Here is a 25,976-nt window from a genome sequence, read left to right as displayed (position 1 = left end):
TCTTTCCTTACCAATTCTTATTCACCCTCTTCCCTATTTACCACCCACACTACCCTCTTACACAATTTTTTTTTTAAATGGATGAAGTCTATCCCTTAACAAAAAACATAGCGCACATACTCTTCCGCCTCCTCCAGCTCAAACCCTCTTGCTGTTTGCCTTTTGTATTTTCCTCTGTTTCACTCCCCTTTTTTCAATCTTTTCTGTCATCCCCTTTCTATTCTTTAATGATACCATCAGGATATCCACAAATGAAGCTGTTCTAACCCCTTTACATTTAAACAAAAATAGTTTTAGCTGCTGTACAGTCTGCAGCTTTGATAATAAAGCTTTTAGCATGACTGCACTCACCTATAATAATGTGATGGGTATCTAATCAGGCATGTTTGTTAGGAGACAGATGGTCTGTACTCTTGATATGTGGCTCATGCTCTTGCAGTGTAGGACAGAAGCAGACTTAATGGGATGTGGGGCATTTCACAACAAATCAAGCTGCTAATTCACCTAGATGTGTAGCTACTACCTTATAGACAAAACAAGTGCCTTCCATTCCACCCATTGCACAACATACGATATTATTATTATGACAAATAACTGACTGTTGGCATTCTGACTTGTTTTCTAGTCTTATCTCCTCTTTGAAACTATTCAGTTTACACTGAAGCTTTTCTAATACAAATTATGGGAGATTGGCGTAATGGTTAAGGTGCTTACCTTAGAAACACAAGGTGCAGGGTTTGATTCTCACATGGGGTAATTGGCTAGGCTTAAAATGGCCCTCAAGGACAGTTAACCTAGTACTAATCTATGAATTACAAGGTAAGCAGCTACGTAAGACATTTTCAGCAAAGCTTTATTAAAAATGATGAATCTGCAAAAGCTAGAGCAAAACTTAAGATTGTTAACTGTTATTGATATATTTACGAACAAGGAAGAAGTAGAGTGGGAGTGAACGTTAAATACCAGGCCCTTCAAAAGAGCACTTCAAGCTACATTTTCTTATACAGATAACAGAACATAATCAAATACAAGATGCTTTACAAAGGTAAAAAAATGTAAAAGGCAATAAGCTGCTGAGTTAGTTTCGTGTCATGGTAAAAAAAAAATATGATAATATGATAAGGCTTTCTTTGAGTACTTCATTCTTTCATTCATGTTAGTTTCTGTAAAATATAGAAAAGAATATATATGTATATAGTTATATATAGTTTTTTATATATATCTAGCTATATATTTATATATCTAGCTATATCACATATCTATCAATGCACCTCACACAAACTGACCCCTTTCAAATAAAAACGTATGTCCAGGAATGTGAATGAAAGGCAAATTCAGTTGTGTGACAAAGGCCAGACTGGCTGTGGGAGGAAAAACAATTAGGCTGACTTGCTATAACCCTGTGACTGCTACAGTATGATAACGTGACTCACTCCTACTTGTTATTTGTAGTGAAAAGTAAATATACTTGTACATAGCAGACGTACTGATAATCTGCCTGTATGGTAATTAGATAACACTAATGCACTCATGTTGGGTTGCTTAACCATATGTATATGGGTCTCCAACAGTTGATCGAGTTTTCAGAAACTCTAAGCATTTGAATGGAGATCGCGGTACAGCAAGGATCAGGAAATTTACCCTTTTCCTCAATGAGTGTGATCTTAGAGTTGATATAGATATATATAATGTGGGGGTGTGGGGGGTGAAGGGGGGCTTGTCCCCCTGCAAAACTATAAAAAGGTACATTTTTCTTCTTTGTTTTGATATTTGAGTTTTCTGGAACTCGATCATATGGTTTCTTTGATATTTTTTTCAAGTTTCCAAAAAGTCGATCATCTGACACATTCCCGTAAATACATACATTTGTGATTTAAAATGTCTGTGTTTCATTTTTGAAAAATTGTTATTGTGGAGCTTTTCTTCCTGGGCCTCTGCTGAAAATGAGCACTTTCAGTCCCAGTCGGACTTTTCCGGTAAATAAATATGAAATAAATACAGTAATAATAAATAAACATACATATATATATATATATATATATATATATATGTATAAATACACATACATACAAACATATATATATATATATATATATATATATATATATATATATATATATATATATATATATATATATATATATATATATATATATCTATATATATATATATAGGTCTACTTTTATTTGTCGAATTTACATTTCCTCAACAAACAAAAGTACGACCCCACAAGTAAAGCCATCTAACTATCCATTGACTTCTTCAGAATAATTAATACTGCAATTAAAGCACAAATAAATACCATTCAGAGAATATCACCAGACTCAGTTTAACTAATAAAAAACACCTTACAATAAAAATGTAAATTAATTAAAGCTGTATTCTACAGAAAATGCACAAAAACATATGAACACCTTACAGTTCTAAACAAACACAAAAAACTATAAGACAGTTGATTTAAACATGTTGAAGCTTAAAAAATACTAAATTTTGATTTAATTAAGTTTAACTAAACTACGTAAGACTGCAGTTTTAGAAGACTGCTCAGACTAAGACTGTCATTGAGACCTGGGAAAGTGAGAGCATTTAATCTCACTTGCCAACATAGTTCCTTAAATTCAAGGAGATCTTACCATGGTCCCCCTCTAGGATCTTGGGGGACCTTTTCAACCACCAAAAACTTAAACTCATGGCTGGGATTTTTTTTCCACGTGTTTAAATAAAGCACTAATGGAATTATGATTTTTAAGACCCCTCCCATGTTCATAGATTCTCTCTTTTAGTCTCATCTTAGTTTTCCCGATGTAAAAACCTTTACATTTTGTGCAAAGGGCAGCATAAACAACTCCTTGTGTATTACAGGAGAATCTCCCCGATGGTCTAATAACAGTGTGGTTGAATTTAATCTTCTCAGTGCTTAAAATGAAACTACATTGGCCACAAAACCCACATTTTTTTGGTCCCTAAATCACTATAATGGGTTAAGTTGATGACATCCCTTTCCTACAAATTCTTAATGGTGGCCCCTCTTCTAAAAATTAAATGGGGTTCATTTACCACCTTCTCCAAAAGCCCCTCTTGACTAAAAAAAAAATCCACCAATTTTTCTTTAAAATATTGTAAATACTCTGATGATCTGCTGAAAATCTAGTAATAAAGGAACAAGAATATTCCTTATTATTGCTTCTTTGAAATGTAGAATGGATACTAAAGTTGGGGTCCAGATCCGCATTTAGTAAGGGCTTGAAAATACCTTCAATCCTATTTTTCCAAACTTCATTGTACACATTCTCAATCAAATCAATAGGGTACTCCCTAGAAATAAGCATTTCCTTCATTATACTACATTGTAAGTGGAACTCTTCATCCCTACTGACCGTCATTGAGATTCTCACATATTGACCTTTAACTAGGCCCTTTTTGACATGTGTTGGATGGTTACTTTGGTAATGAAGGAGACTGTTACAGTAGGTAGGGTTTCTATAAAGACTACTTACAAATTGTGAATGCCCCACATCCTTCTTAAGTTGTACATCTAAATAATTAGAGTCATGCAGTCTACGTGAGTGGGTAAACTTTAAATACTCGGTAGTACCATTTAAGTAAACTAAAGATTCACGTACATCGTTACTGTCTCCATTCACAAAAAAAACAAATTATCTATGTAACGTCAATACAGATTCCACTTGTTAGAAAAGGAAGATGTAAAAAGGAACTTTCCCACATTAGCATAATGATGTTAGCAAAAATGGGGGCACAAGAGGCCCGCATGGTAATCCCTGTTTTCAGTACAAAATACTGTGATAGGTTCATAGGTTCATAGGTTCATAGGTTCATACTAGACTATCTGCCCTAGGGCATTTATAAGCCTAGCCAGAATGTGTTTGGCTATCGCCACCCATTTTAAATTTATTTTGCTATGCCCTTTTTCGAGGTTAGTATACTGTGCCTCTGTCTAACAGTGACACAGAAATGATACCCGGGGTAAGCCTACGATCTCCCATCCACTCATCAAGATTCCTCTTGAAGAGAGTCAATGAGGGACTCTGCCTAACCTGGAGTGGGATTTTATTCCAGAGTGAAGGGAGCTTCTGGGTTATGAATCTGTCCCTCCAGCATGTCCTATTTATTTCAGTGCTGAGGTTCAAGTCTCTCGAGTGCGTAGCTCGATGGGATTTGGATTTTCTGAGGTGCAGCATGTCCATTAATTCCGGGTTGGACATGGCTTTATATGTCAGGCACAGATCGCCTCTGAACAGGCGGTATGCCACTGAGTAGAGCTGGAGTTTCTTTAACCGGGCAGCATATGGCATCTGTTTGAGCCCTTTGATCCTCTTGGTGAGGTACTTTTGGGGACTTTCCAGTTGCTGCAGGTGTCTGGTAAGGTACATCCCAAAAGGGGCATTGTACTCAATTATGGGCCTGATGAGGGATGAGTAAAGAGGCACGATGACTTCCCCTGATCTAGATGTGAATCCTTTCATGATTAGGTGGGCTATATAAAATGTTTTTCTAATCACTTTGGCCACGTGGTTGTCAAATGAGAGATTGCTATCAACTTGGGTCCCCAGGTCCCTAATTACTTCTTCTGTACTTAATGGATTACCACCTATGTGGTAATTTGTGGGCACTTTGTTTTTGCCAAAGTGGATGACTATACACTTTTTGGCATTTAGCTTGAGGCCATGGCTCTGGCACCAGTTGTCTGTTTCTATGAGGTCCTTTTGGAGGATGCTTGCTGGAGAGTCGATTATGGCGCCCAGTTTGCAGTCATCTGCGAACTTGGTCAGCCACAGTCCTTCCATGTTGGCCTGCACCTCCGAGAAATATATACCGAACAAGAGAGGTCCCAGGACTGAGCCTTGTGGGACACCACTTGTAACTGGTTTGGAGTCTGACATGGCTCCAGCAATTCTAACCATGTGGGTTCTGTCCTTGAGCCAGTTTGCAATCCATCTAGTGACATAGGGGTTTATATTTAAGCTGGTGAGCTTATCTATAATGCCCAAGTGGGGTATTGTATCGAAGGCTTTTGCAAGGTCCAGGTAGGCTGTGTGGACCACCTTCCCCTCGTCAATGGCCTTGGTGACTGTTTCAAAGAAATCAACCAGGTTTAAGAGGCAGGATCTGCCCTTATCAAAGCCAAACTGGGTAGGATCCAGTGTTTGTAGGTCCCCAATATCTTTATTTATGAGGTCCATGATGATCCTTTCCATAGCTTTGCAGAGCAAGCTAGTCAGGCTTATGGGGCGATAGTTTCCAGGATCTGTTGAGGCACCACCTTTATGGAGAGGGACCACTGTTGCTATACGCCACTCTTTGGGCACATATCCTGTAGTAAGGCTGAGATTGAACAGTAGTTTTATGTTTGGGTTTAGCTCTTCTTGGAGTTCATGTAGGACACAGCCCGGGACACTGTCTGGTCCTATTGATGCTGTGTTTTTTGCTTTGGAGAGGGCGGCTCTTACCTGAGCATCTGAGATGTCAGGGGGGCAGCACTCTGCTGGGATAGATATTTGCCCTTTTGGTGGGGAGGGGGGGGAGAAGTTTGCGCTGAACCTGTCAGCTAGGATGTTGGCAATGTCTGTGGGTTCATAGTATTTTTTGTCATTTTGGACTAATTCTGAGCATATCTGGGAATTACCACCTAGGTTCCTAACATAACTAAAGAAAGCCTTGCGATTATCCTTAGTGTCCTGTGCAATTTTTCTCTTGAAGCTGGCCTTAGACAATTTTATGAGTGCCTGTAGTTTTTTGCTAATACTGATCAGTGATGCCTTCTCTTTTTGGGATTTTGCTCTATCATTTAGTAGCTTCCTCCTTCTATTGTATAGTTTGTTTATGGCTGGGGTCCACCAGACAGGGCATCTGCCTTTGGAGGATTGGGTCTTGGTTTTATTTGGGATCGCATGATCCATGCATTCCTGAAGGTGTTCATAGAATGCGTTTATAAAGGATTCTGCAGTCTGGGCCGTATTTTCCACAGGCCCGGGGGCTTTGAAGGATTCCACCTCGGTTTTGAGGAGTGTGAAATTTGCTTTAGAGAAGTTTTTCACTGTGGTTTTCTGGGCAGGGGTGGGGTCGGGATGTGAATATCCAGTGAGATTAGTTTATGGTCTGATCTTACCAGTGAGGATACACTTCTGGTCTGGAGCATAGAGTCCCCATGTTGGTGATGATCAGGTCCAGTATGTTTTCCCCTCTTGTGGGAGTGGTAAGAAGTTGTTCCATAGCATTTGAGTTTATAAATTCTAGGAATCTTTGGGCTAGGGTGTTGGAGCTAGAGTAATGCTCCCAGTCTATGTTTGGGTAGTTGAAGTCACCCAATATAATGGTGTTTGGAGAGACCTTCATATTTTCCAGTGTTCTCAGGAAGGCCGAGTGGGGTTCCTGGGTTTGGGAGGGTGGTCTGTAGCAGGCTATAAACTGGAAGGCAGTTTTACCCACTGTTAGTTGCACATGGATAGTCTCTGATTCTTCGTGCTTTGCCACCATCCTGGAGGTGTGGGTATCTTTGATGAATATCGATACTCCCCCTCCTTTTGCGGTTTGGTCCAAGTTTTGGGGCTGAAAAGCATGGTATGAGGTATAACCTGGTAGTGCTGGGGTGCTCTCTGGAGCCCTGAACCAGGTTTCTGTTACTGCACAGATATCGATGTTCTCCATGCTAAGGAGAGTTTCGAGTGCGTGCATCTTGAGGTTTAGACTTCTGGCGTTGAGTAGCATTACTCTTAGTTTCTTATCCCTTGTGATACCTATGGAGGCGGGTTTGTCTTTTGAGCCTTGCCTAAAAAAGGCACTATGGGGGTAGCAAGAGCCTTTGCCAATATCCAAAAGCCCAGGGGTGACAGGTGCAAGCTGTCCCTAGCGAAGTATCGTGGCTTGTTGAGCATATCATCCCAAGCTGACAGGCATTGGATCCCCTTTGAATGACACCAGTACTTAAGCCAATTGTTGAAATTGATCATCTTGTCTTCATATTGTGGCATCATTCTTGGTGAGGGTAAGATGCTACTCAAGGTCAGGGTCATACCGGCCTGGGCTACATGCTCAGAGAGCTCCTCTATGTCTCTTTTTATGTAGTCCAGGGAGGTATGTCTCAGGTCATTCACACCAGCATGGACAATGACTGAGTCATATTTGTACTTGCCTTGGAGTGACCTGAGTGCTTGTGTTATATGGCGGATCCTAGCACCTGACAGGCTGCTCACCATGACCCTCTCCTTGTTCAGCCTGGTGAGTGGGACGTCAGTGTGCCTGACGACAGAGTCACCTATTACAAGTGTATCAGGTGTGTTGTTTAGTCTTAAGGGCTGTGACTGTTTGGCACACTGGCTTTGTGAGATATGTGTTGCACGTGTTTTGTTTTGGGGTAGCGGTTGCTTGGGTGTCTGCTTTGGTGGTCTCTGCTGCTTAGGCAGATCTTTATTTAGAGCCTCCGAGTATGTTTTGTGTGATTATGTGTTTGGTTTGCTGTCATGGTAGGTCTATGTGAGACTGGAATTGTAGTGAGTGTGGTTTCCTTCTCCTCCTGACTGGTTATGCCAGTAATGAGTTGAGAGAGCTTAGCCTCCAGTTTGGCTATATGGTTGCATCTCTCACATGTGTTGGAATTTGTTGGGAGGAGGAGAGGGTTGTCTGTGTACATGAGGCAGTTGTAACATTGCCTCAAGATTCCCAGATTCACCAGCTGGACCGGAGAGGAGATTGACAACTGACCTTTGGACATGCTAGAATAATATTGGGAATTCCTTTATAATTGAAAACAAGGGCCAGTGGGGAGTGAGAGTGTAGTGCTTTTAATTTTTAGTGCTGACTTATATAATTGCTTTAGTGAGCAAGTGCCAGGTAACTTAAGTGCAATGTGTTACAGGTAACTTAAATGCAAAAACGACAGACAGTAACTTTCAAGTGAAACAAGGAAATAAGTACAGTAAGCAATGCAGATATCACTAGTGATCCACAGAAGCGCTGAGAAGCCGCGTATTAGGTGGAATTAGCGTTCCAGGGAAATAACAAGCAAACAAACAACAAGCATATAAACAAAGCTAGATTCAGCAGGCCTGGATCTAGTCTATGCTACAGCAAACAAGGTGTACCAATTTCAGTAAGAAACAGTTCAGATATGCAGGCACTATAAACCTTTAACCAGAAATTCCCAGCTCAGAAGGGCAGAGTCCAGCCTCTTCTCCCACAAGAGTGCAGACCACAAACCTTCTTAATGTAAAGTAACTGGCCTGAAGCCCAAGTGCTTAAACCAGAAGTAATACACTTTAAGAATAACAGACACTGGGCTCTCAATCAGCAGTTCCCAACTTAGAAGGATGAAAGCTACCTGTCCTACCACCACAGTGCATGCCACAAACCTTCCTAATGTAAAACAACTGGTCTGAAGCCCAAGTGCTTAATCCAAAAGACTTAGAATGATAGCTACACTTTAATCAAGTTACTACCAAGCAGTAATACATACAATTGAATACTTTAGAGAATGCCTGGATTAGTGCTCAAGTTACACAAACAAAGCTAGATCCAGCAGGCCCGAATCCAGTCTATGCCACAGCAAACAAGGCGCACCAACTTCAGTAAGAAGCAGTTCAGATATGCATGCACTATAAGCCTTTAACCAGAAATTCCCAGCTCAGAAGGGCAGAGTCCAGCCTCTCCTCCCACAAGAGTGCAGACCACGAACCCTGTTAGTTTCATAGTTTCATCGTATAGTACTAGGCTATCTGCCCTGGGGCATTTGTAAGCCTAGCCATAGTGATGTGGCTTTTGCCACCCCATGAAGTGGTACAAAAATGTACAGAATAAATCTATAATACTGTGCCTCTGTCTAGCAGTGACACAGTGAAGGTCCCCTTATATAATAGAATTAGTTTACTGTGCCCCTGTCCAGCAGTGACACAGATGTGACCCCTGGGGTAAACTTACAATCTCCCATCCACTCATCAAGATTTCTCTTGAAGGGAGTCAGTGAGGGGCTCTGCCTAATATGAACTGGGATCCTGTTCCAAAGCATGGGAAGCCTCTGGGTTATGAATCTATCCCTCCAGCATGTCCTATTCATACTTGTGCCGAGGTTTAAGTCTTTAGCTCTCGTGGTCCTGATGGATTTGGATTTTTTGAGGTGGAGCATGTCCATCAGATCCTGATTGTACATGGCCTTGTACGTCAGGCAGAGATCACCTCTGAGCAGGCGGTATGCTACTGAATAGAGCTGAAGTTTCTTTAGTCTGGCAGAATAAGACATATGTTGGAGACCCTTGATCCTTTTGGTGAGGTACTTTTGTGGTCTCTCCAGCTGTTGCAAGTGCCGGGTGAGGTACATACCAAATGGGGCATTGTACTCAATCATGGGTCTGATGAGGGAGGAATATAGGGTACAATGACATCCTTGGATCTGGATGTGAAACCCTTCATGATGAGGTGTGCAAGGTAGAATGTTTTTCTAACCACTTTGGCAACGTGGGTGTCAAATGAGAGGTCGCTGTCTACTTGGGTCCCTAGGTCTCTGATTACTTTTTCCATACTCAGTGGGTTGCTGTCTATGTGATAATTTGTGGGTACTTTGTTTTGTCCAAAAGGGATGACTATACATTTTTTGGCATTTAGTTTAAGGCCGTTACTACGGCACCAGTTGTCCGTTTCAGTGAGGCCTTTTTGTAGGATGTGTGTATCTGCTGGTGTATCGACTATGGCGCCTAGTTCGCAGTCATCTGCAAACTTTGTCAGCCACAGCCCTCCCATGTTTGCTTTAACATCTGAGAAATAAATGCCGAACAAGAGGGGTCCCAGGACAGATCCCTGTGGGACATCACTTGTGACTGGCTTTGAGTCTGACATTGCTCCAGCAATTTTAACTTTATGGGTTCTGTCCTTTAGCCAGTTTGCAACCCATCTAGTGACATAAGGGTTTACTTTTAAGCTGTTTAGCTTATCTATGATGCCTGAGTGGGGTATTGTGTCGAAGGCCTTAGCCAAGTCCAGGTATGCTGTATGGACTGCTTTGCCCTCATCAATGGCTCTAGTGACTGTTTTGAAAAAGTCAACCAGGTTTGAAAAGCAGGATCTGCCCTTTACAAAGCCGAACTGGGTGGGGTCAAGCATCTGTAGGTCCTCTATGTCTCCGTTTATGAGTTCCATAATGATTCTTTCCATAGCTTTGCAGACCAGGCTAGTCAAGCTTATGGGGCGGTAGTTTCCAGGGTCTGTAGAGGCACCCCCCCTTGTGGAGTGGGACCACTGTTGCTGTACGCCAGTGTTCAGGTACATATCCCGAAGTAAGGCTAAGGTTAAATAGCATTTTTATGTGTGGGTTTAGTTCCTCTTGGAGTTCACGTAACACGCACCCCGGGATACCGTCAGGTCCCATTGATGCTGTGTTTTTTGCTTTGTTTATGGCGGTTCTCACTTGGACATCTCAGATGACAGGGAGATTACATTCAGCTGGGATAAGTATTTCTTCTTTTGGGGGTGAAGGAGGCGAGAAATTTGCACTGAACTCAGCCAGAATGTTAGCAATATCTGTGGGGTCAGTGTATTTTTTGTTGTTGTGAACCAACTCTGAACATATCTGAGGGTTTCGGCCCAGGTTTCTAACATAGCTGAAGAAGGCTTTGTGGTTATCTTTAGTGTCCTTAGCGATTTTTCTCTCAAAGTTTGCCTTGGATGTTTTTATGAGAGAATGTAGTTTTCTGCTAATGTTGATCAGAGATGTCTTCCCTTCATGGGATTTCGCTCTGACGTGCAGTAGCTTCCTTCTTTTGTTATACAATTTGTTTATGGCTGAGGTCCACCAGACAGGACGCTTACATTTGGTGGAGAGGGACTTGACTTTGTTTGGGATTGCAAGATCCATGCATTCTTGGAGATGTCCATAGAAAGCATTTGTGAAGGATTCGGCATTGAAGGATGTGGTATCCACTGACACAGTGGGCTTAAAGGATACCATGCACAAACCAAGTTCTATGCAGGTGGGGGATGCACGGCCCAAACCAAATATCCAGAAAAAAAAGACAAGCCAGCAGAAAAAGCAGGAATGATGCAGAGTCAAAAATACAATATATAAAGGTTTATTTGTAAACCCAAATAACCACATACTGGTTTCAGCAGAATATGCCTTCCTCAGTGTGTTACAGACGAATAAAAAAAAAAAAAAAAAATTATTCGTCTGTAACACACTGAGGAAGGCATATTCTGCCGAAACCAGTCTGTGGTTATTTGGGTTTACAAATAAACCTTTATATATTGTATTTTTGACTCTGCATCATTCCTGCTTTTTCTGCTGGCCTGTCTTTTTTTCTTAAAGGATACCATCTCAGTCTTAAGAAAAGTGAAGTCTGCTTTTGAGAAGTTTTTCACTGTGGTCTTTTGTGCTGGGGGTGGAGGTGGGATATGTATATCCAGGGTGATTAGTTTGTGGTCAGATCTCACTAGTGAGGGGTATACCTCCGGTGTGGAACATTTTGTCCCCATGTTTGTGATGATCAGGTCTAGTATATTATCTCCCCTAGTGTGAGAGGTGACTAGTTGTTCCAGTGCATTTGAATTTATGAATTCCAGGAACCTTTGGGCTAGGGTATTAGGGCTAGAATAATGTACCCAATCTATGTTTGGGTAGTTGAAGTCTCCCAGTATGATGGTATTTTGTGATACATTCATATCCTCCAATGTCTTCAGGAAGGCTGAGTGGGGTTCTTGAGATTGATAGGGTGGTTTGTAACATGCTACCAGTTGTATAGCAGTTTTGCCTATGGTTAGTTGCACCTGTATGGTCTCTGATGCTTCATGTGTTGCTACTAACCTGGAGGTGTGGGTGTCCTTTATGAATATGGACACTCCCCCTCCCTTTGTGGTTCGGCCCGGGTTTTGGGGCCGAAAAGCATGATACGAGGTATAGCCTGGTAGTGCTGGGGTGCTCTCAGGAGCCTTGAACCAGGTTTCAGTTACTGCACAGACGTCAATGTTCTCCATGCTGAGGAGTGCATCAAGTGCCTGCATCTTGAGATTTAGACTTCTGGCGTTGAGCAGCATTACCCTTAGTTTTATTCCATTTTTGTTTTCTAAGGAGGTGGGTTTATCTTTTGAGCCTTGCCTAAAAAAGGCACTATGGGAGTGGCAAGAGTTTTAGCCAATATACGCAAGCCCAGTGGTGACAGGTGTAAGCCATCCCTTGAACAGCGTGGCTTGTCCAACATATCATCCCAGGCAGACAGACATTGGATCCCCTTAGAATGACACCAGTACTTGAGCCAATTGTTAAAGCTGATCATCTTATCTTTGTATTGTGGTATCATTCTTGGTGAGGGCAAGATGCTGCTCAGGGTCAGGGTCATACCAGCCTGGGCTACATAATCAGAGAACTCCTCTATGTCTCTTTTCATGTAGTCCAGGGAGGTACGTCTCAGGTCATTCACACCAGCATGGACAATGACGGAGTCATATTTGTACTTGCTTTGGAGTGACCTAAGTGCGTGTGTTATGTGGCGGATCCTAGCTCCCGATAGACAGCTCACAGTCACCTTCTCCTTGTTCAGCCTGGTCAGTGGGACATCAGTGTGTCTGACTATGGAGTCACCTATTACTAGTGTATCAGGCAAGGTGTTTGGCCTTAAGGGCTGCGATTGGTCGACACACTGATTTATTGAAGTATGTGTTGCATGTGTTTTGTTTTGAGGTGGTGGATTTTTGGATGTCTGCTTTGGGAGCCTCTGTTGTTTTGGTAAGTTTTTATTGGAGCCTCCGAGTATGTCTTTGTGTTTTTATGTGTTTGGTTTGCAGTTGTGGTAGGTCTATGTGGGACTGGGATTGTTGTGTGTGTGGTTGCCATCTCCTCCTGTCTGGTCATGCCAGCCCTGAGTTGAGAGAGTTCAGCCTCAGTTTGGCTATATAGTTGCATCTCTCACATGTATTTGTGTTTGTTGGGAAGAGGAGAGGGTTGTCTGTGTACATGAGACAATTGTAGCATTGTCTCAAGATACCCAGATTGACCAGCTGAACTGGAGACGATGCCAGTAATCTACCACTCGACATGCTAGAACAGTATAAGGGAGTGGTATACCTTTAAGGGAAGTGGGTATTCACAGGGGTGGTAAGTAGATGTAGTAATTTACTTAGTATGAGAGTGCTTACTTAGTAGAGAAGTATTGAGAACAAGTGCTAGGCTTATAATACAGTGAGTAGTCTGGTTATACTAAGAGTAGAGCTTCCTTAAGGGAAAATTTGAAGAACAGACTTGGCGGAGCCAGAAAAAGTTTAACCTTGTTTAACCACTGCTGCGCTATGCGTACGACCGCAAAAAAGCTGTGCAAACGCGGATTTTAAACAGTGAACTACAAAAGAGCTGGAAATGGTCCCAAACAACCAATTACTACAGCTTCTTGTGCTGAGGTCACTTCCCCCAAGGACAGGTAGGCTGCTCAAGGCTCCCCAGTCCCACTGGTGAGCAAAGAAAATTCCTTCTATCTAAGTAAGGTAATGGACAACACAGGAACTACACCACATCCCAGAATACAGCAATGCCTTTAAACTGGTCTAAACTAGTCGAGGAAGGCAGGAAAACAAGGATTATTTTTTTTGTTTTTTTGTTTTTTTGGTAGAAACACACAGAAAATGCAGAGACAGTAATAAATTAGTTACACAGGCTAGCACACTTTAGTGGGCAGCCTCCACAGTTAAATTAAACAAACAAACAAGCAAACTTTCGATCAAATTCGACTAAAATTTAACTTTAAGTGCAGATTTTAAAATAATGCAGCAATCAGTTAAATAACAGTTCAGGCTAGTTCAAAGTAAGCTACAGAAGCTATTTAAAGTGAAAAAAAGCAAAGATACTTAAATCCAGAAGGTAGTCGCTTTTCTGAGTTCTCTGCTGCTAGGACCACTCTGTAAACCCACGTGGAGCTTGTCTGAGCAGTATAGCCAGAAAAAAACACCCAGAGGTGGATTTTAAACAGTGAACTACAAAAGAGCTGGAAATGGTCCCAAACAACCAATTACTACAGCTTCTTGTGCTGAGGTCACTTCCCCCAAGGACAGGTAGGCTGCTCAAGGCTCCCCACTCCCACTGGTGAGCAAAGAAACTTCCTTCTATCCAAGTAAGGTAATGGACAACACAGGAACTACACCACAGCCCAGAATACAGCAATGCCTGTAAACTGGTCTAAACTAGTCGAGGAAGGCGGGAAAACAAGGATTTTTTTTTTTGTTTTTTTGGTAGAAACACACAGAAAATGCAGAGACAGTAATAAATTAGTTACACAGGCTAGCACACTTTAGTGGGCAGCCTCCACAGTTAAATTAAACAAACAAACAAGCAAACTTTCGATCAAATTCGACTAAAATGTAACTTTAAGTGCAGATTTTAAAATAATGCAGCAATCAGTTAAATAACAGTTCAGGCTAGTAAAAAGTAAGCTACAGAAGCTATTTAAAGTGAAAAAAAGCAAAGATACTTAAATCCAGAAGGTAGTCACTTTTCTGAGTTCCCTGCTGCTAGGACCACTCTGTAAACCCACGTGGAGCTTGTCTGAGCAGTATAACTCTTAATGGAAAATAACTGGCCTGAAAGCCCAAGTGCTTAAACCAGAATTAATACACTTTTAGAATAAGAGACACTGAGCCCTCAATCAGCATTTCCCAACCTAGAAGGATGTAAGCTACCTGTTCTGCCACTACAGTGCAGACCACAAATCCTCTCAGTGCAAAACAACTGGTCCGAAGCCCAAGTGTTTAAACCAAAAGGCTTAGAATGAGTTACACCAAGCAGTAATAAATACAATTGAGTACTTTTAAGATGATGCAAAAGTAAAATAAAGTAGGTAGAAACACAAGTACAGTAAAAGCTTCAAAACAGACAAAATTGTATTTTAAAATAATTTCCATAAGCATCACCAATACTGCCACTTGATCATTACTAAATACCTGACTTTCATAAAGAAATTCCTCATACCATTCAGTCCCTACTGAATATGGGGTAACATTAAAAATGTTGATCACATCAGTAGTGAGGAAGGATGTTCTGTTGTCATAGGGAAGTTTGTTTAGTTTACTTAAGAAATGCCAGGAATTAACAAAATGTGTTCTTCACCATTTATTAAAATTTTGAGCATGAAATCAACATATTTCCCTAAAGAATGGGTCTTGGATCCATGTGCACTCATTATTGGTCTCATGGGCGGGTTATTCCTATCTTTATGTATCTTTGGGATGATGAAAATATTCGGCACCTTTGGAAAAGTATGACCCCATTTACGAGAAAGTGCACTTAAACAAAAGTGTACTTTTGCGAATTCTGGTTCATCGAACCGGTAATAAAAATAAAAATGACACATTGCAGCACTAAAGCATTCTACAGTGGGGATAAGGGAATATACTTATTTCCCCACTGTAGTGTGATCTCGGAGTTAGTATATATAAAGTAGCGGGGGTGTGGGGGGTGCAAGGGGCTTGCCACCTGCAAAACTGCCTTTATAGTGTGTTATTTTTATTACCGGTTCGGTGAATTGGAACTCGTGAAAGTGCGCTTTTGTTTAAGTGCACTTTCATGTAGCTGGAGTCGTACTTTTGTTTGTCAAAGAAACATAACCTCAACAAATAAAAGTAGACCCATACACACACACACACACACACACACACATATATATATATATATATATATATATATATATATATATATATATATATATATATATGTATATTGATACTAATGCTTAGTTGTGTTCCATATTTCTGATGAAGTTTGACGTGAAACATTTTACGAACAAAAGCTCTCAAATTCTAATTATGTCTTTAGTGATTGTTTATTAAAGCTGTTTAATTGTCTTATTCTGAACTTAGTGATATTTGTTACTGAATATACAGTATATATATATATATATATATATATATATATATATTTTTTTTTGATATATGTTGAAATTGTGAAGTAACAGGAGAATACTTTTTCCTTGACTTTGCCTACTTTTGACTACCAAGTCTTGTTGTTTATGCCTGCCTTTAGAAAGTGGATAGTAAGTTTTGTAATGGCAGATGGACACCCCTAATGGCTCAGATTTTTTTTAATATATCCTATTCTCTTTACCTTGTGCTAGGTAGTAGGCATAGGCAATCGTTTGATAGGTTCATAGGTAAGTACTAGGCAACTGGTCTGCCAATCATTTCAAACCTAGCCAAACAACCCTATTCAAAATGTCCCTGTAGGCTCAAGAAGGGCAATTTAAGATAGACAGGGGAGAATTTGGGGCTGCCCATTCAATTATCTAGGTTTACCTTGAAGGTGGCAAGGGTGCTACTCCACTTGATATGTAGTTGAAGTTTGTTCCAGAGGTGAGGGATGTATTGGGATATGAACCTATCATGCCAACATGTTTTATTTATCTGCTGATGAAGGTTTAGTTCCTTTAACTGAGTATCTGATGAACAATTAGTTCTGTGAAGAAATAGGAAATCAGATTGGAGCATTTGTGAATCATTTAAAGATGTAATAAGAACATCCACTTTACAGTCATCTGCAAACTTAGTTAATCACAGGAGAAAAGTGTTGGCCTAAAAGTCTGAGAAATAGATGCCAAATGGGAGAGTGTCCAAATCTGAGCCTTGTGGTGCACCACTGGTAGCTGTTTGCTTTCTGATGCTACTCTAACCACATAGGATCTGTCAGACAACCTGTTATATATCCGTTGCACAATATAAGGATTTACATTCAGATTTACAAGCCTATCAATAATGCCTGCATGGGGAATACTGTCAAAGGCTTTGGCCAGGTCTAGATATACTGTATGCACAGCATAACCACTATCCACTGGTTCAGTTACATTTTCAAAGAAATTAATGAGGATAAAGAGGACTTTCCTTTGGCAAAGCCAAATTGATGAGGGTCGAGGGCTAAGGGATTTTCACTGTCCAGATTAAGTGCTCCATAACTTTACATATGAGGCTAGCTAGACTAATGGATATATAGTTACCAGAGTCTGTGGTTGGTCCACCCTTGTGTAATAGCATTACAATACCTGTTTTCCTGCCTTAAGTAATGCAACCAGTGGAAAAGCTTAGATTAAAGAGTTTAATTAGGGGTTCAGGAAGGCCATATTTGAAAATGATAATCAGGAAACCTGGTGTGTTGTCAGGGCCCATGGATGATGTATTCTTAGCTTTTGAAAGGGCTGAGACAACTTGCTCCATAGTAATGAAGGTAGTGGCTGGAACTGTGGAATCTGTGGGATAGTTATAACTGTGGGTGGCTTTGCCAAGGCCTATACAATACTGTACTTTGAAAGGCTTATCCCATGTGGAGGAAATGAAACTCACAGCTATCTATGAGGTGGTGCTGCAGTGATAGGCTTATCCAACTCTCTCCCCAGTGTGTTGAATTAATATTGACCAGTAAGTTGTAGGTCTCTAACCCAGTATCTCTAGCTCTTAAAACTGCTAGTTGAATCCAAGTTATAGACACTGAAATCACGGCTTTATCCCTTTGCACAACAGTGCTTAATAATAGCCTTTGAACTGCTTGTTGTGGGGAAAACTGTATATCCCGAACCAAGTGTAACATAATTGTTTATCTTTTACTGATCAGGTTTGTCCCACTAGAATAGTGGCTTCTTTTCAGGGGAGACCTAAAGAGACATTTATACTGAGTGGGGGAAATCTGGTCTGTGCACTGAAGAAACTCACTTCCTCTTTTTAGTAAGTGCCATGCAATCTTGTATTTTGACCTGAGATGCCAGCAACTCAGGCAGATAGGTTCTTAGTTTAACATCCCATCCTAAGCACAGTACATACATATCCCCTCTAGAAGTACTTTACAGTCTCAGTTAAAGATCTAAAGCCTATTGGTCACTTTCAAAAGCATCTTTGTTTTACAATTAATTTTGTTTTCTGTTATCTTCCTCATGAAAAGGTTGAAAGTGGTTTTGCAAAAAGGGGATATTATAGAGTGCCCTTTTATTTTTTAATTTCACTATTTACTCCTTTTTCTCAATAAACACACCCATAAAAAGATGTCATGGTATGTACCAAGCAACAATTTGCATAATGTTGCAATAGATTATGGGTAAACAATAACACCTTACCTCTCAAGAGGATATCTTCTTCTTTACATTGTGGTCTCACTATCACACTATCAAGTATTAATTTCCAGTGTGATATGTCCAGCCTGGAAGAACTAGGTGACAACTTATTTTTCTAGGAAGTAAAAAACTGCCACTGATGCATTAAGCATAAAAATACAGTAATATATACATTAAATTAGATAATAAAGCATTGTGGGTTTAGTATTTTCTGATGTCATGGCATGGATTTTGAGCTCTGTGCAGAAAATTATGGAGCTAGCTTTACTGACAGAATAAAATATAAAAACAACAAATCTGTTTCAGAAAGTCAGCTAGCCATAACATGGACTTTCAAAAGACTGAGACTGGAACATTGACTGCTCATATGATCAACATCACACATTAAGATCGACAATATCAGTGATGTATGACCACAGGCAACACTTAAAGACCAACATTGTCCACAGTATTTCTATTTCCTTAAACCACGTATCATCACACGTGTTTGAAAAACAAGTGTTTAAAATCGACATTCTCTGGAATAGGGAAACATGCTCTTTTCCCGGGATTGTGCTATCTTGGAGTTAGTACACACACACACACACACACACACACACACACACACACACACACACACACACACACACGCACACACACACACATAATTATCAGTGGTGCTACCCACTATGAGAATGATGTTATACGCACAGATGTATGTTTATTTTTGTACAGCAGCAATGCTGTACTGCCTGCTGTCACACGTTCTCGATATGCTGGCTCTTGACGTTGTGCGTGCTTGGTCATGTGCACAGTCAATATTCCAGACTTGATCTTTCGAAAGACAACATTGTGGTTAGTTGATATAAGTATCTTAACATAGTGGACTGGAAAGAGTATACAAGGTAATTTCTTGTATTTGTTGCACAGAAATATAAGATACTTCACTTTTAGATGTAGAACTTAAAAATGCACTTTGGCTTAGAGGGAGGGGTTATCCAACCTGAAATTGTAGGGTATAAGAAACATCTGAAGATTTCTGTAGTAGGTAAAATGAATCACTTACATCAGTGTGGTGCAACTGTGCTTACAGAAAGAAAAATCATAAGGAAATATCTCCTTGGGCTGAACTCCATTGGGATTCATGTTAATTCACCAAACAGTTTTAAATCGAATGCCGTCCCACCCCAGTTTACATACACGAACACATAGATCACACAACAGGGGGAAATACACACTCAAAGATGCCAAAGGTTGGTTTTGGCTATTATGCTGCAACTGAGTAGCAGCTGATTTAAGTTCATTTGGGAACTTGACACTTTCCCCCTCATTTCAATCTACACTTGGCGTACTGCAGATAAATTGTATAAATAATGCAAGACATGCAGATGATCACTAGGGTGTCGGAAATAGTAAAGGAGGATACGGTAAATGCATCATGTGATAGATATATGGATGGATATTAGCCACACATTGAGGGTGCTGACAGGTGGGATGAAAGTTTGTGCAAAACTCTTGGGGAAAGAATTGACTGAGGGGTGGAGAATGAATGAATGACTGTTACATGGTTTAGGTTAAGGAGTAATGTGAGAAGGCACCATGTTTCAAGAAAAACTATGAAGATTCAAAATAATTTGTGTGGGATATGGTGTCATGCATTGGCAGAATGTTTCAAATATAAAGCAGAGAAGGTGAGTAGTAGACATTTCTTGGGACAGTTGGTAAGAGTGCTTAGCTACATGATTCATTTATTTTATTTTTCTATGTTTTAGCTAAGTGTTTTCATGTTTTAATGTAATCTGCCTTCACAACTGTCAGTTTAGTCAGGCAAAATATGTATGCATATATACACATGCATGTGCACACACACACACACACACACACACACACACACACACACACACACACACACACACACACACACACACACACACACACACACACACACACCTGAACTGGACCACTGACTACCTGACTACACAAAGGAATCATTTGTTTTATATTATTGCATAAAATCATGTCAAAGTATCAATAGTGAAAAGTTTTAGACGTACTGCAGATGCAGGTAGTGATCTCAAACTACAGCAATATCTTCATGCAATACAAACACATGATAATTATACTAGATGGAAAATGTGACATTGGGCATTGGTATTTTGCGATGATGTGACGCAGAAAGCAGGCAGTCAGTTTATGTTGATAGTCTGTCAGTTAAATAGTGTGGAAGAACAAATATTTACAGGGAGAAGTACCTGTATTCCAGTGATGTTACTGAGTAATGGGGTACACACACGGAACCTGTAAGACTCACCCCATTCTACTGTTTTTTAATAAAACTTTTTTTGGCCCCATCCTAACAGCTGATCATCAGCTTCTCCCAGGAACCTCTCCTTCTCTGAATCTACCAAGCACAAGCCATTCCAGACCTTCACTGTCCCATTCAGAGCTGGTGAAGAGACTGACCCATCCCAGTACAGTTTCAGATTGCTGCCAAAGAGGTTTTTATGCCCTAATTTCTTTACCCATTTATATGCATCTGTAATATCCTGGGATGGTTTATCAGCCTACCTCCATGGTGACTTAGCCACTGTTATAACCTTCCTACCCATCTCCAGCTTCTGCCAGAGTTCAATTACAATGTGTCTCTGAGACAGGATGGGAATGCTTATTGTCTCCTGCCAGTGCCTCGGACACTTGAAAGGCTAATTAAACATTGATTTCTGTGGCTGTCTTCAGGGCTTTACCCCTTTGTAATACAGCACTGATGCTTCTGGATGCTTTATGTAATCCAGTGCCTGGTGTTTAGTCAGCAGGGTCTAGCATTTTGAATATGAAAAGTAAATGTGGTAAGTGTATGGGCAAAATGTAGTAAATGTCTCAAATATGAATGATAAACAATAAGAGATTAATTGAAAACTCTGTTTATAGTTTTACAGATATTTTAATGGTGCAACAACAGAATTAATCTGATGCTGTATCTGCTATTATCTATGTGTTTATTCCATTTTTTATTCATAAGCATTTCTACTTTTATTTATATTTAAAGTTTAGTACGAAGTGATCTGTTTAAGAGATGCACTTTATCAGTCACATGACTAACATGACTGACTATTTATAAGTGGTTAGAATGAGTTTTACACTAGCTCTGATCAAGTACTACTGCAGAATGAAAATGCTTAACTACTGGAGTTAATAAAGCTTGATTTTTTTTAATATACTTTTCATGTGGGTGTGGTTCCTGTAACAGATATAGTACCTGCATTGCCTCTATTTTTGGTTATTTGTTTCTGCAGGTGAGGATCATTTTTGGTTAATGGTACACTAAATACAAATTTGATCACTTGGACATAAAACACCTTTATTATTGTTTACAAGTGTAGTAATTTCTTTGAAATAATCAAAACTGATAACCATATTATGATAATCAAAATTAAGCATATTAGAATATTATGCATCTGTAAAAGAGAAATGTGTATGTGAAAGAATAAATCAAATACCCATAAACTACATAAATATAAGTTTTATTTTCAGAAACTATTTACTGCAATCACATCGATTCCCTTGAAGCGAGCTAATGCACTTTATGATAATACCCAATTTGTATAACTCAGTCATTGGATCCACTTTTCCTTAATTTTAATAAACAACACTAGATGAGTAAATCAACCACTGCCTCTGGTAGAAAAATTGCCTGATTAACACTGTTCAATTGCTCATGTAATAGAACTTTATTGCTAAATTTCTGTCTTATGTTTGTCAAGAAATGAAACATTAGATACATTTCCAAGGAACCCACAGATAACAGAAGCTGTAGAGTCACAATCAATGTCAATTAAGTCTGCCAATTCAATTTAACCTCTAGCACATAACTTTTTTTTTTTGCAGTTCATTGCCATATGTCTCCTGCCATGAAAGCAAATAAAAATGGAAAGCGAAGAATGAAAGAAATAACTTCTAATCAACATGTACGTAAATGCAGTTTCAACTAATGGTATTATTAGGCTTGACTGTAGCAGTTAACATTTGTTAAGTTGTGCACTTCAAATAAGAACCGTGAAAGAGAAACATGACAAGTGATTAAGTTTTCAAGTCTGTTGCTCAGATTAAGAGGTGTAGACGCACATTTTAGTGCACTCACCTTCATAAACCTCTCTTGTATCATACTGGCCAAAAAAAGTGACCCTTCTTTGGAGAAAACAGTCATCATACCAGATCTGTTTTTGGTGCTACAAAAGTATAGGCACTGTTGCATTCACTGCTACCCTACCATTTTGTTTCAAGCAAGTCATTTTCTCCAAGCCTGTTATAAACAGCTTTATGTATTGCATATACTTTTCTTTAGCAGTCTGTTCATCTTTTTCAGCTCTCTCATTTTATCTTTGATATTTTGTGATGGATTCAAAAATGACAGCATTGACAAAACGATTCATTTAACTAGTTATCAGAAAAATTAGTCAAGGCATTAGAAACTGAAAACAAAATCGAGAAAACTGACAAAATTGAGATATAAAAAGTATAAGGCAAAGACTTTCAGAGGTTATGAATCCCATGACTTTTTGCCCCAATATGAAGAATCTTTCCCGATATGGAAGCAATAACATTCAGACTAACCTTTTGAATAATCATTCTTTAGATATTATTTGTACTGTAATTGTAACACCCTGAAGAATTCAAGCTATAATTCTGATACATGTGCCTCAGAGATGCACTGACAAAAATGGCAAGGCAAAATCTCATCAGAAACAAAATCCAGTAAATAAAACCAGGAAGGGGAAGGGAACATTCATTATGAAGAAAGTAAGATTTCAGGTGCTGCTTTCTTAGTGTGTTTCTAGATGTCTGTGTGAACAACATATCTGGAGCAGCAATGCAGTTTCCTAATTATGTTCCTTATTTATTAAATAGTAATTTATCTTGTTAGACATAGACTGTCATAATGATGAGAATCAATTTGTTTGTTTATTTATGTATTTACGAATGTATCTATATATGTATGCATGTATGTACCAGTGCATGCTTCTTTGTTTGTTTACTGCGGTAGGGCCCTGAACAATGATTAAATATAAAAGTATACTTACAACTGGCATACCGAAATATGACAATTTCACACTGACCTCTTAAATTACTATGTCGTTTCCATTCATGAATTTTTTTCACACTTTCTAAACAGTGTCTATGTCCATTCAATGGGCAACAGGAAAGAGCAAACATGTTGTAGCCAGAACTGGAGTTTCCTCTCCATATTTACTGAAAACAGAAAACACATTAAGAAAATGGATGTAGAGTGAGTCTGGCACTTAAAATAACAAATCAATGACAAAGCATATGCACCAAACCATCAGTGGCAGGACATCAGGGAATATATGGAAACAGTAATAATCCACAGACTGAAGGAGAATAATACAAACAGATTTACTGCAGACAAGCTTTGTGCCCTTCAGCTGGTTAGGTCAACATGAAAAATGAAATGGCAGGTTTCCATTACACCCAGTAACAATACGTGGCATATATATATATATATATATATATATATATATATATATATTGTGCATGTGCGTCTGTGTGTGTGTGTGTGTGTGTGTGTGTGTGTGTGTGTGTGTGTGTGTGTGTGTGTGTGTAAATGAAGAACACAACAAAAAATAGTTACCAGTTGCCTTGGAAGCAGGTTTATCTTTTATCCATAGTTTCAGTGGAGTTACAAGTATCTGATGCCTTTTTTCTCTCTCTCTCTTTTTTTTTTTTTTGTTAATCAGGTACACAATCGATTCACTACAATGCCATTAACAAAGAGTATGTGAGAGATATAATTATACAATGTCAGTAGAGGCAAGGTACTCGCATACAAGCACCTATAATAACAAATAAGTCATCAGTACCACAAACTTTACCCACCTGACATAGACCTGTCATAAAGATCCACATGCACTTAAATATAATCTACCCAAAACACTAATATCTCCTATACACTCAGCAAAAAGGCCACCACACAAGACACACATGGCCACATCCCATGCTGTCTCAGGTTCTAAGCCCATAAGGCACAGTGCTACAACCCAACATTTTGATCATAGGAGACTCCATTATGAAACACACAAATGTCCACTTACCATTCTAATGAAGGAGAGAGAGTCACAGCCAGCTGTCTGTCAGAGGCCAGGATACATCAACCCACACATGCACTCAGGTTATTGAATCACAAGTAGCGGTATGACTTTGTCATAGCCCATGTGGGTGTAGATGACCTGAGATGAACCTCCCTAGACTATATGAACTGAGGCAGGATGAAGCTCTCAGACTATGTATTCCAGGCTGTATGAGCCTAGCACTGAGCAGCATTCAGCCTTCTCCTAGGATGATGCTGTAATATGAACAGAAGATGATTGACTTTAATAATTGGCTTAGTTTTTGGTATCACTCCAGGTTGGTACAATATTTGTCAGCATGGGAGGATATGGTCAGCAGGTAGTGCTGCTTTGGGATATGGTCAGCAGGTAGTGCTGCTTTGCCAGGGATGGTTTGCTTGTGTCCCCTCTTGGCTTTTGAATATTGGCTAAACCATTGTCCTCCCCCATTGTGCCATTTTTAGGCAATGCCAATCTGACAAAACTTCTGACATAGCAAAACCAACCCTAGAAAATCTAAAGGTGTTACTGCTCAAAGCCTAGTGCCTAAAGAAGAAATTCCACTGCTTCCAAACTCTTCACACCTTGGGGAATGCAGACATTTGTGCAGTTACTGAGGCAGTTTAAAAATGTGGAGAGCACCTCAGCAGTGCAGGGTTTGCAATGTCTTCCATATATTTAGAGCAACTACTCCTTGGCAAGGACTAACTGTGGAAGGGCTTTGATTTTCATCAAAAACAATCATACTTCAAGAATTGGCAAACAGGATAATATGTTTGAGCTTCCCCAAGTCCAAATCACTATAGGGTAAATCCCATACCATGTCTTGCAAGCTATAAGTCCTCTTCTGTGAACATGGAAACCCATAATACATACTTAAACTTACTGGACTCACTCATCATGTCACCCAATGCCATATTCATGGGTGACTTTAACTACCCCACTACAAACTGGAGATCATTCTCAACTCCAAATGTGCAGACCCAGAGATTCCTGGACTTTCTCAACACATACACCGTGGACCAGATAGTTCATACAGACAATAGGGGTAACAACATACTGGATGTAATCCTCACTAACATGGGAGAATGTTCTAGTGTAATGTACCATGCAGGAAATATTCTAATGCAAAGTTCCTACTATTAAGGGATAACCTGGCAAAATTTCAAGCCACCTCAAACCCTGAGACCACTGATGCCTGTACAGAACTGTTCCAAAGACCCTGTGCAATCATGTCAATAAATGTGTAGAGTTAGCTATGCCTAATAGAAATAAACACAAAACAAACACAAAAAAATAAAAGACTCTGGTGGAGAACCTTAGGTTGTAAAACAAAGGGAAGGAAGGTATGGCAAAGATAAGGAAGTGCAATGCCAGCAGGAAAATGTATCTTGTCAATCTAAACAAGCAACTCAGAAAACAAATCAGGCCCACTAAAGGCAACATTGATGTAAAAGTAGCCTTGCAGGTGAAGGGCAACCATAAGGCAGTATACAACAGTGTGCTGAACTAATTGTAAATGGTGCGACCTACACTGACCCAAGAGATGGTGAATCTATTGGCTGCCAAATTCAGCTCCACCTTTACCCATCTCTGTTCTACAGCCACCCCTCTAGATGTACTATTGAACATAACTCCCCCAACTATCACTAGAGAGCAGGCCCATGATGTGCTCTCCAAGGCCAAGAATGCCAAAATATCAGTGGGCCATTATAATATCCCAAGCTGTCTCCTAAATAGCATGAATCACCACCTATCAGGACCACTAGAATCACTATATAACCATAGCATCCAGACAGGCTTCATG

The 25,976-nt window shown here is 39.8% G+C and overlaps 1 protein-coding gene across 3 annotated transcripts in view; it reads left to right on the top strand.

The window, feature by feature from the left end:
* Positions 1-25,976, top strand: part of LOC122815179 — a 1,312,396-nt gene that overhangs the window by 906,461 nt on the left and 379,959 nt on the right. For all 3 annotated transcript variants that reach the window (XM_044087461.1, XM_044087460.1, XM_044087462.1), the window contains one exon: positions 21,933-22,012. In XM_044087461.1, coding sequence (XP_043943396.1) covers positions 21,933-22,012 — 80 coding nt within the window. The remainder of the gene's footprint in view (positions 1-21,932; positions 22,013-25,976) is intronic.

The sequence above is a fragment of the Protopterus annectens genome, chromosome 11.part0 (genome assembly GCF_019279795.1).
Source record: "Protopterus annectens isolate FY-2018-M chromosome 11.part0, PAN1.0, whole genome shotgun sequence".
NCBI lineage: Eukaryota > Metazoa > Chordata > Ceratodontiformes > Protopteridae > Protopterus > Protopterus annectens.
The sequence above is the reverse complement of the archived record's forward strand: the minus strand, read 5'-3'. Positions and strand labels throughout refer to the sequence as shown.